The following is a 16239-nucleotide window of genomic DNA, read 5'->3' on the forward strand; positions in this document are numbered from 1 at the left end:
TAGAGCGTCGAGACAGGACTGTGTCGAAGCACAGATCTGGGGAAGGGTAGCAAATTTCTGCAGCATTGAAGGTCCCCAAGAACACAGTGGCCTCAATCATTCTTAAATGGAAGATGTTTGGAACCACCAAGACTCTTCCTAGAGCTGGCCGCCCGGCCAAACTGAGCATTCAGGGGAGAAGGGCCTTGGTCAGGAGGTGACCAAGAACCTGATGGTCACTCTGACAGAGCTCGAGAGTTCCTCTGTGGAGGTGGGAGAACCATCCGGAAGGACAACCATCTCTGCAGCACTCCACCAATCAGGCCTTTATGGTAGAGTGGCCAGACGGAAGCCACTCCTCAGTAAAAGGCACATGACAGCCCGCTTGGAGTTTGCCAAAAGGCACCTAAAGGACTCTCAGACCATGAGAAACAAGATTATCTGGTCTGATGAAACCAAGATTGAACTCTTTGGCCTGAATACCAAGCGTCATGTCTGGAGGAAACATGGCACCATCCCTACGGTGAAGCATGGTGGTGGCAGCATTATGCTGTAGGGATGTTTTCAGCAGCAGGAACTGGGAGACTTGTCAGGATCGAGGGAAAGATGAACAGAGCAAAGTACAGAGAGATCCTTGATGAAAACCTGCTCCAGAGCGCTCAGGACCTCAGACTGGGGCGAAGGTTCACCTTCCAATAGGACAACGACCCTAAGCACATAGCCAAGACAACGCAGGAGTGGCTTCGGGACAAGTCTCTGAATGTCCTTGAGTGTCCCAGCCAGAGCCCGATCTTGAACCCGATCGAACATCTCTGGAGAGACCTGAAAATAACTGTGAAGCGACGCTCCCCATCCAACCTGACAGAGCTTGAGAGGATCTGCAGAGAAGAATGGGAGAAACTCCCCAAATACTGGTGTGCCAAGCTTGTTGCGTCATACCCAAGAAGACTCGAGGCTGGTATCGCTGGCAAAGGTGCTTCAACAAAGTAAAGAGTCTGAATACTTATGTAAATGTTATATTTCATTTGTTTGCTTGTCATTATGAGGTATTATGTGTAGATTGATTAGATATACTTTTTGAATACGGCTGTAACTTAACAAAATGTGGAAAAAGTCAAGGGGTCTGAATACTTTCCGAATGCTCTGTACATAGCTCTGAATATCAATGAATGAAGGCCTAATGGAGGATGGTTTTCTTCTCTGTTGTGTTACTAGAATGAGATGGCTCTGGATGCAGAGTTCCTGGACGTGTACAAGAACTGCAATGGAGTCATCATGATGTTCGACATCACCAAACAATGGTGAGCCTCTCTGTCTTTCTCTTCTCTATCTCTCTCCTGTCCTCTTTCTTTTTTATAGATCACTCTCTTTCTCCCTGTCTGGCTTTCTTTCTGTTTCTCCTTCCCTGCCCCCAACACACATCATGTAAAGTGACTTGGGCTACAGGGCAACTAGACAGTCAAGAATCCAATTATATCTGGGTCAGTGTGTGACAGCCAGTGATACAACTATCTGACCCAGGTCAGTGTGTGACGGCCAGTGATACGACTATCTGACCCAGGTCAGTGTGTGACGGCCAGTGATACGACTATCTGACCCAGGTCAGTGTGTGGCAGCCAGTGATACAACTATCTGACCCAGGTCAGTGTGTGACAGCCAGTGATACAACTATCTAACCCAGGTCAGTGTGTGACGGCCAGTGATACGACTATCTGACCCAGGTCAGTGTGTGGCGGCCAGTGATACAACTATCTGACCCAGGTCAGTGTGTGACAGCCAGTGATACAACTATCTAACCCAGGTCACAAAGATGTGCACAGAACTGGGGGGAAAAGTATCTCTGATTATTAGTGTCTGTTTGAAGAGCCAGAACTTGATAACCCACATCTAGTTGACTCTTTGTGAATGACTTAAACCAAGGCTTTTTTTAGTAATTGTTGTTCAGCTAGCTTTCAAATCAAATCACATTTTATTTGTCACATACATGTGTTTAGCAGATGTTATTGCAGGTGTAGCGAAATGCTTGTGTTTCTAGCTCCGACAGTGCAGGTAGTGGTTTGACAAGATATTGTATTTCAGTTCACTAATTGACTTTCTGTTGCTCTTGATAAGAAAAATTAAAGGTTCCCAGTTTTGCATCTCTAGATAGCCCACCTTTACTAGTATACTTTGCATATTGAAGAACCACACAAGATTGACAGTACAGTACATCGTCAGTTATTGAGACACGGCCACCCACTTCCTATGCATTTTTATAAATCTCAAGTCGGAGTGTTTTTGAATCCCTCCTTAATTTGTATATTTATTAACAATTAACTTACTACAATACCCTTTCATTCTTCCCTCTAGCTTATATTTTGCGCTCAAGTCATGGGTCTATTTCACAGGACATTTGACTACATCGTGCGGGAGCTGCCCAAAGTGCCTACCCATGTGCCCGTCTGTGTGCTGGGCAACCAGAGGGACATGGGCGAACACCGGGTCATCTTGCCCGACGACACCCGAGAGTTCCTCTGTCACCTCAACAGGTAGGGGGTGCCACAACTGCCGCGGGGTACATTCAGTTGATTCATTCTGTTACTCTCAAGGAGTTATGATGGTCAATGCTTTGCAGGAGTGTACCACTTGAGTGTTTTATTCTCCAATGGTAAAAGTGTACAAAACTCTCTACCCTCCACTATCTATTACAGCGCTACACCACTCACCTAGTCCTTCACATGCAGAAATATCTGTCTCGGAGGGCCACTTGTAAGGGAGTTTTGCGCTGTAACCCCTGAACTAATCATATTGAAATCTCTAGCTTTGTTAGTCTTTGTCAATAGTCTTCATGAAACACATTCCTGATCAGTGATGTAGTGGTGAAAACAATACGTGGCTATACTCGCTCCCTATACTTTCAATTCATTTTTCTGCAAAAGGTGGGTGAACTGCGTTACTTTCGTTTACCCTCCGCTACACCACTGGTCCTGATATGTCCTCTACTTGCTTTGCATTTGCAGGCCTCCAGGTTCTTCTTACATCCACTATGCTGAATCTTCCATGAAGAATGGCTTTGGTCTCAAGTACCTGCACCGCTTCTTCAACATCCCCTTCTTACAGCTGCAGGTCAGTCCAAATAAAATGGCTGCTTCTTCAACATCCCCTTCTTACAGCTGCAGGTCAGTCCAGATAAAATGGCTGCTTCTCCAACATTCCTATGGAATATGTGGAAAAGGCCCCCTTTTTCTCCTAGATTGGTCCTTTGAGCTGCGTATATACGAGTTGCTCCTAATTACTGATACAGGGTCAGATTGTCCCGTTTGGCTCAGTTGTTAGGGCATGGCGCTTGCAATGCCAGGATTGTGGGTTCGATTCCCATGGGGGACCAGTACGGGGGGGGGAAATATGAAAATGTAGGCCACCATAAACAAAATGGCCACCATAAAGGCCCAATTGGTCATATATGGCATCCCCTCTAACCATGAGCCCTCTTTCTATTCATGATTACTTCAACAATGAGTAACACAGGGAAAGAGAAGCCAATACTCTTTTTAAATGAATGATGAACTACCACCCCAGTATGTGTCAGAGATGATCAGACTATTTTAGACATGGCTTCGGTGTTGTGCATCGATGTCTTGAGAGTATGGTATAAATATGCGGCACACCCTGGCTTGCTATTAGTTTTCAACACTGTAACTTTACTCTTACGAACGCTGCCCTGTCCACGGTTGGTGTTAAACATTTACAGAGTCATTGTTCATTCAGTGGTGTTACATTATTCAAGGCGAAAATGACATGGGGCACGGAGTCCTGTATCCTCTTCTCTTCTGTCGTTTGAATTTTGGCTGAAAATGAACATTCATGTTTAATTTGTCGTATGTACAAGATACATACGTTATACACTGTCCAGCGAAATGCTTACTTGCAGGTTCCTTCTCGACGATACAACAACAATAAGAAATAATAAAACAATACGAACATGAAGTAAACAGCTCAGTAGAATAGAATAAAATGTTTAGCATAAGTATAGTACAGGAAGGTACAATTTAGTATAGATATGGACCAACTTTTCCTGGATAACCTGACGTCTTTATCTTTTTCCCCCCTTTCTTGTTCTTTCTGAAATGTATGGTTGAACACCTGGGCTGAATCTCATGAATGTTTCAGTGCAAGGTAGTATGGCTTCTCGCCTCCCTTCTTCACAGATCTGTTTCTCCGTAAGTTCAGAGGGAGGTGGAAGCAAATTAGAGACTGGAGTGGAGGATGAGGAAGGAGGGGATCAGAGAGAAAAGGGAAGAGTGGAGGATGAAGGGATAAGAGGGTGGAAGGGAAAGGTTGCCTCGTGACTTTTGAAAAACTCAGATAATTGCCAATACTAGAACAACGCTACATCTTACTGTTACCGGAAGAACCAGATTTTGCACGGAAATAAAATGTTGTTCCATTATTTATGATGATGTATGACAAATGAGGACCCTAGAATGTGACATTGGCAAACTACAGATCCCATGTATACATCAGAAGAGGAGATTTCACAGTTGTTAAATGTTGTTTTAGGAATTTCTATCTTTCTCTCAAGGGATTGAATTTCTTCACTGCTATCTACAGATATAGGCCTAGCTCAGGCATCGGCATGTGAAACCCTTGACTGCTATCTACAGATATAGGCCTAGCTCAGGCATCGGCAAATGTGTAAACCTTGACTGCTATCTACAGATATAGGCCTAGCTCAGGCATCGGCATGTGAAACCCTTGACTGCTATCTCACAGATATAGGCCTAGCTCGGCATTGATGTGAAAACCCTTGACTGCTATCTACAGATATAGGCCTAGCTCAGGCATCGGCATGTGAAACCCTTCCGGATGGAAACTCTTAAGAGCTTGAGTGCCTCCGCTTCATTTCCCACATAACAACACATCCCTGATACGTGCCATGTCCCACGACAGTGGTTTGAGGTTTTGCTCACATGAAAGCCTTTCAGTGTTTTCCACAAGTACCCGGAGTAGCCAGCCTTAATAGAAAATGTAGCCAGCTAGGCCTCCCTGGGCTTGTCCTCTTGGGTTGGGAAACCTTTACTGAACGACCTACATTTTGGTTGTTTCTTGTACATTCTAATGCCTTGATTCCATCAGAAATACACAGCTAAATGAATATACCTTCCACATTGGAAAAAGTAGTTGTGGTATTATGTAGAAGGACATGACTTTACAATTAATCTGTATGAAAATGGATGAATTCAGTGTATTGTTAGTGGTTTTGCATATTGTCTAGGCTTATATGATCAGGATTATTTTCTAGGTAAAATAATATTAAACCTTTTTAACATGTAATCTGTCTTCTCTTGAGATTTAGGTCTTATTTACATGTTTACTGCAAGATATGAATTGCCACAATGGTGTTTGTTCTTGCCACAATGAAATGTGGCTGCTATATGAAACATGCAAAAGAAAATAAATTAATGTGCCCGGAAACAAAAATATGACTAAGTGGATTTTGACTTATCATTACCACTTAGGTGACATTACGTGGGACGTGCAAATTCAGGGCTCTACGATGACATATTTTAGAAGAAGCACAAAGAAATGTAGGCGCACAATGAAAGTATTTGAGGAAGAGTGTTTTTGCGATAAGATATTACTAAAAGTTAATGAATTAAAGGTTTTTTGGGTGTGTTCAATGCTCAATAAAATACAATGTATTCTAAAACATTTGAGTCACTTGGGTGAGACATTTTTAAGGGGCGGGCCTTTACCGTGGTAGAGGTAGGATTCCCATGTCTGTCTGAGAAATGAGATTCTCTGACATCCCTTTGCTAGTAGCAGTTGAGAACTCAAATTAACAACAACCTAGTGTGTGTGAACAGAACGATGTAAATAGTCCAGGAAACAAGAGGACAAAGTCACACTTTGGGTAAATTAGACCAACTTCTATGCTTCTAAAAAGGAATCTTTCAGCACTTCACTCACATTGCACACACCACTCCAGGCACTGTTGCTGCGCGTGAGGTGGGATATATTTATTTAATTATTATTATTTATTTTATTTTTTTTCACCTTTATTTAACCAGGTAAGCTAGTTGAGAACAAGTTCTCATTTACAACTGCGACCTGGCCAAGATAAAGCAAAGCAGTGTGACACAAACAACAACACAGAGTTACACGTGGAATAAACAAGCGTACAGTCAATAACAAAATAGTGGAAAAAAGAAAGTCTATATACAGTGTGTGCAAATGGCATGAGGAGGTAAGGCTTATTGCCCATAGTAGCAAAGTTTTACAATTTAGCAAATTAACACTGGAGTGATGGATGAGATGGTGATGTGCTATTGGGCTATTTACAGATGGGCTATGTACAGCTGTAGCGATTGGTTAGCTGGTCAGATAGCTGATGTTTAAAGTTAGTGAGGGAAATATAAGTCTCCAACTTTAGCGATTTTTGAAATTCATTCCAGTCATTGGCAGCAGAGAACTGGAAGGAAAGGCGGCCAAAGGGGGTGTTGGCTTTAGGGATGACCAGTGAGATATACCTGCTGGAGCGCGTGCTACAGGTGGGTGTTGTTATCATGACCGGTGAGCTGAGATAAGGCGGAGCTTTACCTTGCATAGACTTATAGATGACCTGGAGCCAATGGGTCTGGCGACTAATATGTAGCGAGGGCCAGCCGACTAGAGCATACAGGTCGCAGTGGTGGGTGGTATAAGGGGCTTTGGTGACAAAACGGATGGCACTGTGATAGACTGCATCCAGTTTGCTGAGTAGAGTATTGGAAGCTATTTTGAAAATGACTTTGCCGAAGTCGAGGATCGGTAGGATAGTCAGTTTTACGAGGGTATGTTTGGCGGCGTGAGTGAAGGAGGCTTTGTTGCGAAATAGGAAGCCGATTCTAGATTTAATTTTGGATTGGAGATGTTTAATATGAGTCTGGAAGGAGAGTTTACAGTCTAGCCAGACACCTAGGTATTTGTAGTTGTCCACACATTCTACGTCAGAACCATCCAGAGTAGTGATGCTAGTCGGGCGGGCGGGTGCTGGCAGTGAACGGTTGAAAAGGATGCATTTGGTTTTACTAGCGTTTAAGAGCAGTTGGAGGCCACGGAAGGAGTGTTGTATGGCATTGAAGCTCGTTTGGAGGTTAGCTAACACAGTATCCAAAGAAGGGCCAGAAGTATACAGACTGGTGTCGTCTGCGTAGAGGTGGATAAGGGAATCACCCGCCGCAGAGCGACATCGTTGATATATACAGAGAAAAGAGTCGGCCCGAGAATTGAACCCTGTGGCACCCCCATAGAGACTGCCAGAGGTCCGGACAACAGCCCCTCGATTTGACACACTGAACTCTGTCTGAGAAGTAGTTGGTGAACCAAGCGAGGCAGTCATTTGAGAAACCAAGGCTGTTGAGTCTGCCGATAAGAATGTGGTTGTTGACACAGAGTCGAAAGCCTTGGCCAGGTCGATGAAGACGGCTGCACAGTACTGTCTTTTATCGATGGCGGTTATGATATAGTTTAGTACCTTGAGCGTGGCTGAGGTGCACCCGTGACCAGCTCGAAAACCGGATATGGGACTGTACATAGTTCTTTGCATAGAAATAAGAAATCATTCTTATTTCTACATTTCTTTGTGTGATTTAACTACAACCTATGAAACAAAATGGCAGAATTGTGTGTGGTCATTCTTACATTTTTCAGGTCACACACATCTATTTTTAGGCGCATATTCAAGTAAAATGGTTGCACTGTAGAGCCCTGAAATTCACTCACACTGTTGGTTTGACTGCAACCAACCACAGCGCACACAAATCATGCTGCCCACAGGTACCGGGAGGCAGGACAGACAGCAGACTGTCAAACCAGCAGTGTTTCCCTGTCATCACTCGCTTTGTGACTGACAGGCACCTGTTCTATCAATAGATCGCTAGAAGAGGACTTGTCTGAATTTTTTTGACTAGCGAATTGAAAATTAGCCTACTTAAAGCTGCAATATGTACATAGAAATATGAGTTATAGATCTGTCATTCTCATTGAAAGAAAGTCTAAGAAGCGGTAGATCTGTTCTTCTATGTCCGCCTTTTCTATGCTTCCCGGTCATACTATCGGTTTTGTATACTAGCTTCAAACTGTTGAAAATACAATATTTTTAGTTATAGAAAATATATTTCACAGCGGTTTAGATGGTACACTGATTCGCTACACTATACTTTCTTATTTTGGCACAAACACAGAAATTAGGTGAACTATTAGAATTTTACCAACCGGGAAATGGCGGAGCGATATCTGCATAGTGCACCTTTTTAATTTAAGTGGATAAAGTAGGCGCTAGTGGAAAACACAGGAGATCTAGTTGATGCGTCCAGAACCACAGAAATAGAGGAAGATGTGTCGCATCAGCTTGCTGCATTCTATCAAATGCCTGGGCCAAATTAATGACTAGAATTATAGGACATTTGCATCATTATTTTGTGCATTGGAGGATAATAAAGTCAACAGTACATGCACATAAACCTTCTTCAGGCCTCATGCAATTAAAACCAATATTTATTTAGTTTATTCAGGTGTGCTCTAGCAGGGCTGGATCAAAAACCTGCAGACCAGGTAGGAGGGTTGGCCACCCCTCTGCTAAACCGTTGGTTTTGTGGTGTCTGTGGTAAATGGTTGAGCATCGCTAATTTGGATTGGTTGGTTATTGTTGGTGCTATTTTGTTTTCTATTGATTAACTGTCCACAGCTAGCCCTGACTGATAGACTTGCGTCTATCTCGTTCTCTTTTTCTGCAGAGGGAGACCCTGCTGAGACAACTGGAGACCAACCAGCTGGACATAGACGCTACTCTGGAGGAGCTCAATGTTCAGCAGGAGACTGAGGACCAGAACTATGGCATGTGCGTATTTGCTGACATTCAGGCAGGCTTGCACACACACACACACGCACACACAGACAAACACAGATGCACATACAGTACACACACACCCACCAATAAACCATCTGTTTCTCGCGATCAGCTACTGCAAATGTATAAGAGCATATTAAAGGTTATTATGATCAATAAAATCACTGTATATTTCCTTGTAAATACTTTGTAAACAAAATGTTGATTTTAAATTATATGTTATTTTTCATGATCAAATCCGCTGTTTTGACCTCCCCAGTTTCCTGGAGATGATGGAAACCAGAAACAAAGCTGGCTTCAGCTCCCCTTCCAACGGCCAGAGCCCCTCCTCAGGCTCCCAGTCCCCCATCGTCCCCCAGAGCGGGCCCTCTACTCCTGGGGCCTGTCCCAGCCCCTGCACCCCCCAGCAACCCCCTCTCCCACCCCAGCCCATAACTATCTCCAACCCTATCCCCAGGTCAGTTCAGGGCCCCCCCTCCTACACCAACCCTAACCTTAACCCCTGTCCCCCTCTCCAGAACACTGCCCTCCCTAGGGGTCCAGGTTACCCACAGCAGCCCCCGGCCCCCCAGCCGCAGCCCCCAACCCCTCAGGGGCCCCAACATGGGGGAACCACACCTGTCCCGACCCCCCAGTCACCCAGTGTCACCCAGGCCCCTCCTGCCCAGAAGAGAGGCTTCATGTCGCGCCTCTTTGGATCAGCCACCTCTGAAACTCCCACTGGTGAGTGTTGGAACCACACTGAACAATAATATAAACGCAACATGCAACAATTTCAAAGATTTTACGAAGTTAAAGTTCATATAAGGAAATCAGCCAATTAAAATAAATGAATTGACCCTGATCTATGGATTTCACATGACTGGGAATACAGATATACATCTGTTGGTCACAGATACCTTAAAAAATAAGGTATGGATCAGAAAACCCGTCAGTATCTGGTGTGACCACCATTAGCTCCATGCAGTGCGACGTCTCCTTCACATAGAGCTGATCAGCCTGTTGATTGTGGCCTGTGGAATGTTGTCCCACTCCTCTTCAATGGCTGTGCGAAGTTGCTGGATATTGGCGGAAACTGGAAAACGCTGTTGTACACGTCGATCCAGAGCATCCCAAATATGCTCAATGGGTGAAATGTCTGGTGAGTATGCAGGCCATGGAAGAACTGGGACATTTTCAGCTTCCAGGAATTGTGTACAGATCCTTGTGACATGGGGCTGTGCATTATCATGCTGAAACGTGAGCTGATGGCGGCGAATGAATAGCACGACAATGGGCCTCAGGACCTTTCAAATTGCCATTGATAAAATGCAATTGTCTTCGTTGTCTGTAGCTTATGCATGCCCATACCATAACACCACCACCACCATGCTGTACTCTGTTCACAACGTTAACATCAGCAAACCGCTCGCCCACATGACACCATACACGCTATCTGCCCGGTACAGTTGAAACCGGGATTCCTCTGTGAAGAGCACACTTCTCCAGCGTGCCAGTAGCCATCGAAGGTGAGCATTTTCCCACTGAAGTCGGTTACGATGCCAAACTGTAGTCAAGTCAAGACCGTGGTGAGAACGACGAGCATGCAGATGAGCTTCCCTGAGACGGTTTCTGACAGTTTGTGCAGAAATTCTTCGGTTGTGCAAACCCACAGTTTCATCAACTGCCCGGTTGGTTGGTCTCAGATGATCCTGCAGGTTGTGAAGCCAGTTGGACGCACTGCCAAATTCTCTAAAATGACGTTGGAGTCTGCTTATGGTAGAGAAATTAACATAAAATTCTCTGGCAACAGCTCTGGTGGACATTCCTGTAGTCATTATGCCAATCATCCCTCACAACTTGAGACATCTGTGGTATTGTGTTGTGTGATAAAACTGCACATTTTAGGGTGGCCTTTTATTGTCCCCCGCACAAGGTGCACCTGTGTAATGATCATGATGTTTAAACAGCTTCTTGATATGCCACACCTGTCAGGTGGATTGATTATCTTGGCAAAGGAGAAATGCGTACTAACAGGGATGTAAACTAATTTCTGCACCAAATTGTTGTGCCTATACAACATTTCTGGGATCTTTTATTTCAGCTCATAAAACATGGGACCAACACTTTACATGTTGCGTTTATATATTTTTTGTTCAGTATACATTCCATTATGTAGGTCAGATTAGGGTGGAGGGATGTTTCACTTCAAATGCATGGAGCTTTATTTGAACTGTTTGTGGAGGTACTGTATATTAAAAAACAAGGCCATGCGATTTGATCTGCAATGCTTATCTAATGGCTTCAAATTCAGTCAATTATTAATTAAGACAACCGGAAAACAAGGTACATGTAGAAATGTGTGAGCGTCTCTCATGTGCATTGAGAGGCCAGAGTCAGTCTGTGGCATGTAATAGTGCTACAGTTTTGTTTGGCTGTAAAGGTTGGCTGGGGCTGAGAGAGAGCTAAGGTTTATATCATAGGCTGAATACGGAGAAGGGGAGGACTTTTGGCCTACGTTTCCATCACTATCTAGGTTTCCATCACTATGTAGGTTTCCATCACTATCTAGGTTTCCATCACTATCTAGGTTTCCATCACTATCTAGGTTTCCATCACTAGCTAGGTTTTCATCACTAGCTAGGTTTTCCATCACCAACTAGGTTTCCATCACTATCTTAGGTTTCATCACTATGTAGGTTCCATCACTATCTAGGTTTCCAATCACTATCTAGGTTTCCATCACCAACTAGGTTTCCATCACTAGCTAGGTTTCCATCACTAGCTAGGTTTCCATGCACCAACTAGGTTTCCATCACTAGGCTCAGGTTTTCCATCACTAGCTAGGTTTCCACATCACCTAACTAGGTAGGTTTCCATCACTATCTAGGTTTCCATCACTAGCTAGGTTTCCATCACTAGCTAGGTTTTCCATCACTAATCTTAGGTTTCCATCACCAACTAGGTTTCCATCACTAGCTAGGTTTCCATCAACCAACTAGTTTCCATCACCATCTAGGTTTCATAACCAGCTAGGTTTCCATCACTATCTAGGTTTTCCATCAACTATCTAGGTTTTCCATCACCAACTAGGTTTCCATCACTATCTAGGTTTCCATCACTATCACTAGGTTTCCATCACCACTAGTTTTCCATCACTATCTAGGTTTCATCCACAACTAGGTTTCCATCACTTAGCTAGGTTTCCATCACCAGCCTAGGTTTCCATCACACTAGGTTTCCATCACCAACTAGGTTTCCATCACTATCTAGTTTCCATCACTATCTAGGTTTTACCATCACTATCTAGGTTTTCCAATCACTAGCTAGGTTTCCATCACTATCTAGGTTTCCATCACCAACTAGGTTTCCATCACTATCTAGGTTTCCATCACTAGCCTAGGTTTCCATCAACCAACTAGGTTTCCATCACCATCTAGGTTTTCCATCACCATCTTAGGTTTCCATCACTATCTAGGTTTCCCATCACTATCTAGGTTTCCATCACTATCTAGGTTTCCATCACCAACTAGGTTTTCCATCACTATCTAGGTTTCCATCACTTATCTAAGGTTTTCCATCACTAGCTAGGTTTCCATCACCAACTAGGTTTCCATCACTATCTAGGTTTCCATCAACTATGTCAGGTTTCCATTCACTATGTGGTTTCCATCACTAGCTAGGTTTTCCATCACTACTAGTTTCCATCACTCTCTAGGTTTCCATCACTATCTAGGTTTCCATCACACTATCTAGGTTTCCATCACAAGCTATGTTTCCATCACAAACTAGGTTTTCAATCACTATCTAGTTTCCATCACCAACTAGGTTTCCATCACTCAGCTAGGTTTCCATCACCAACTAGGTTTGCCATCACTATCTATGGTTTCCATCACCATAGGTTTTCCCATCACGCTAGGTTTCCATCACTATGTAGGTTTCCATCACTATCGTAGGTTTTTCCATCACCAGCTAGGTTTCCATCACTATGTAAGGTTTTCCATCACTATCTAGGTTTCCATCACTTATCTAGGGTTTCCATCACCAGCTAGGTTTCCATCACTAGCTAGGTTTTCCATCAACTAGCTAGGGTTGTCATCACATACTAAGTTTCCATCACGTCATCATAGGTTTCCATCACTGAGCTAGTTTTCCATCACTGATAGCCTAGGTAGTTCCATTCACCACTAGGTTCCATCATCTAGCTAGGTTTCCATCACCAAAACTAGGTTTCCATCACCAACTAGGTTTTCATCACATCTAGGTTTCATCACCAGCTAAGGTTTCCATCACAGCTAGGTTTCCATCACCAACTAGGTTTCATACTACTAGGTTTCCAATCACTATCTAGGTTTCCAATCCACTCACACAGGTTCCATCACATCTAGGTTTCCATACCATACTAGGTTTCCATCACTACTAGGTTTCCATCACAGCTAGGTTTCCATCACAACTAGTTTCCATCCAACTATTCTAGGTTTCCATCACTATCTAGGTTTCCATCACTATCTAGGTTTCCATCACTATCTAGGTTTCCATCACTACTAGGTTTCCATCACTAAGCTCTAGTTTTCCATCACCAACTAGGTTTCCACACTATCTAGTTTCCATCACTAGCTAGGTTTCCATCACCAACTAGGTTTCCATCACCATCTAGGTTTCCATCACTTATCTAGTTTCCATCACTATCTAGGTTTCCATCACTATCTAAGGTTACATCACTATCTACAGTTCCATCACCAATGCTAGGTTTCCATCACTTATCTAGGTTTCCATCCACTAAGCTAGGTTTCCATCACTATCTTATAGGTTTTCCATCACCAACTAGGTTTCCATCACTATACTAGGTTTCCATCACTATCTAGGGTTTCCATCATATGTAGGTTTACTCATTCACTATGCTAGGTTTCAATCACTATCTAGGTTTTCCATCACTATCTAGGTTTCCATTCACAACTAGGTTTCCATCACTAGACTAGGTTTTCGATCACTAATAGTTCATCCACTAGGTTTTCCATCACTATTGTTCAACAAACTAGGTTTCCAATCACACATTCTAGGTTTTCCATCTACTAGTCTAGGTTTTCCATCCACAACATAGGGTTTCATCACCATGCTTAGGTTTTCCATCACACAACTAGTTAGTAGGTTTCATCCTAAGCTAGGTTTCCATCACTATTCTAGGTTTCCATCACAATAGGTTCCAGGTTCCATCAGCTAGTCCATAGGCTGTTTTATCCATCCCAAACTAACGTTTCCATCACTAATCTAGGTTTCCATCATTAGGTTTCTCATAGGGTTTTCCCATCACTAGCTAGTGTTTCCATTTCCCACTTCGCTAGGTTTTTCCATCACCAAAACTAGGTTTTCCATGCAACTAGCTAGGTTTTCGCATCACCAACTAGGTTCTCCATCACCCATTCTATGGTTCCATCACTAGGCTTAGGTTTCCAGCTACTATCTAGGGTTTCCATTCACTATCTAGGTTCCATCACTACAGGGTTCAACCTACGGTTTCCATCACTAGCTAGGTTTCCATCACTATCTAGGTTTCCCTCACCCAACTAGGTTTCCCATCACCCAGCCTTAGGTTTCCAATCACCATCTAGGTTTCCATCACCATCTAGGTTTCATCACCAGCTAGGTTTTCCATCACCAACTAGGTTTTCCATCACACTAGGTTTCTCATCACCAGTCATCAACTAGGTTTCCATCACCAGCTAGTTTCCATCACTCTAGGTTTCCATACGAACTAGGTTTCATCACTATCTAGGTGTTTCCATCACCAACCTAGGTTTCATCACTAGCTAGGTTTCCATCACCAGCTAGGTTTCCATCACCAAACTAGGTTTCCATCACTACTCGTTTCCATTCACTATCTAGGTTTCCATCACTATCTAGGTTTCCATCATTATCTAGGTTTCCTCACTATCTATTCTTTCCATCACCAACTAGTTTCCATCACTATCTAGGTTTCCATCACAGCTAGGTTCTTCCATCACTATCTAGGTTTCCATCACCAACTAGTGGTTTTCCATCACTATCTAGGTTTCATACTATCTAGGTTTCCATCACTATGTAGGTTTTCCATCACTAGCTAAGGTTTCCATCACTAGCCTAGGTTTCCATCACTATCTCTAGTTTTTCCAATCACTATCTAGAGTTTCCATCCACTATCATAGGTTTCCATCACTAGCTATGTTTCCAATCACCAAACTAGGTTCCATCACATCTAGGTTTCCATCACCTAACCTAGGTTTCCATCCCCATCTAGTTTCCAATCACCAACTAGGTTTCCATCACCAGCTATGGTTTCCATCACCAACTAGGTTTCCACTCCAACTATTCTAGGTTTCCAATCACCAAACTAGGTTTCATCACCACGCTTGGTTTCCATCCCAAGCATAGGTTTTCCATCACTATCTAGGTTTCCATCACCAACTAGGGTATTCCATCACTATCTAGGTTTCCATCACTCGCTAGGTTTCCACACTATCTAGGTTTCCCATCACACTGTACGCTAGGTTTCCATCTACTCCAAGGTTTCCATCCACTCTCATAGGTTTTCCATCAACTAATAGGTTTTCCACTACTCTAGGTTTCCATCACTATCTAGGTTCCATCACTACTAGGTTTTCCCAACTGTTCACCAAGCTGGTTTCCATCACTATCGATTCATCCATGGTTTCCATCACCAATAGGTTTTCCATCACTAGCTAGGTTTCCATCACTATCTAGGTTTCCATCACCAACTAGGTTTCCATCACCAACTAGGTTTCCATCACCATCTAGGTTTCCTTCCAATTGGTTACAGATTTTAATGTGAATATTCTAAAATCCACTTAAAACTATTTGAGCATTTTTCTACCAGAGATATTTCTTATTGCGGATAAACGGCTGTGCGTGATGACGTAGTGCACATAAAAATAACTTTTAAATTCCCATGTAACGAATATTTTTTTTTTAATTAAGTTAAATGGGTTTCCATTGCATTTTCAACTCTAATGATGGTTTTGTCACAAATGTGTTGTGTTATATAGCGAATGTGCCCTAACCTGGTATTGGCATGTGCGCTTTAGCCAACATCTCACAGATACAGTGCGGGTATATGCTGGCTTCACGTGCTCATGGGAAATAGGAAACTGGGACCTAGGAAGTGATAATTCTGGCATGATTTGTGTTCAAGTGATTTTGAGGTCGGAACAATTCTTCAACCAGTACGATTTTAGCTAGCTTGATAAGCTTGCAAACATTGCTAGTAATAAAGTTAGTTAGCTTGCTTAACATTGACAATATGGTTAGAATAGCTACATTATCCATATTGATAAGGTTGTAATTATAAAACATTTACTTGTTTAAAACTTTTAGTTGAAAAGGTCAGTGGTGAAACATCACAACTCGGGCAACAACAT

General features: G+C 43.1%; 1 protein-coding gene across 1 annotated transcript in view; it reads left to right on the forward strand.

Moving 5' to 3' along the window:
• LOC111961924 (rab-like protein 6) overlaps positions 1 to 16239 on the forward strand; it is a 36720-nt gene that overhangs the window by 6488 nt on the left and 13993 nt on the right. The window contains exons 7-11 of the mRNA XM_070442877.1: positions 1195 to 1280; positions 2367 to 2507; positions 2979 to 3084; positions 8736 to 8839; positions 9108 to 9571. Of these exons, the coding sequence (XP_070298978.1) occupies positions 1195 to 1280; positions 2367 to 2507; positions 2979 to 3084; positions 8736 to 8839; positions 9108 to 9571 (901 nt within the window). The remainder of the gene's footprint in view (positions 1 to 1194; positions 1281 to 2366; positions 2508 to 2978; positions 3085 to 8735; positions 8840 to 9107; positions 9572 to 16239) is intronic.

This window comes from Salvelinus sp. IW2-2015, linkage group LG4q.1:29 (genome assembly GCF_002910315.2).
Source record: "Salvelinus sp. IW2-2015 linkage group LG4q.1:29, ASM291031v2, whole genome shotgun sequence".
Taxonomy (NCBI): domain Eukaryota; kingdom Metazoa; phylum Chordata; class Actinopteri; order Salmoniformes; family Salmonidae; genus Salvelinus; species Salvelinus sp. IW2-2015.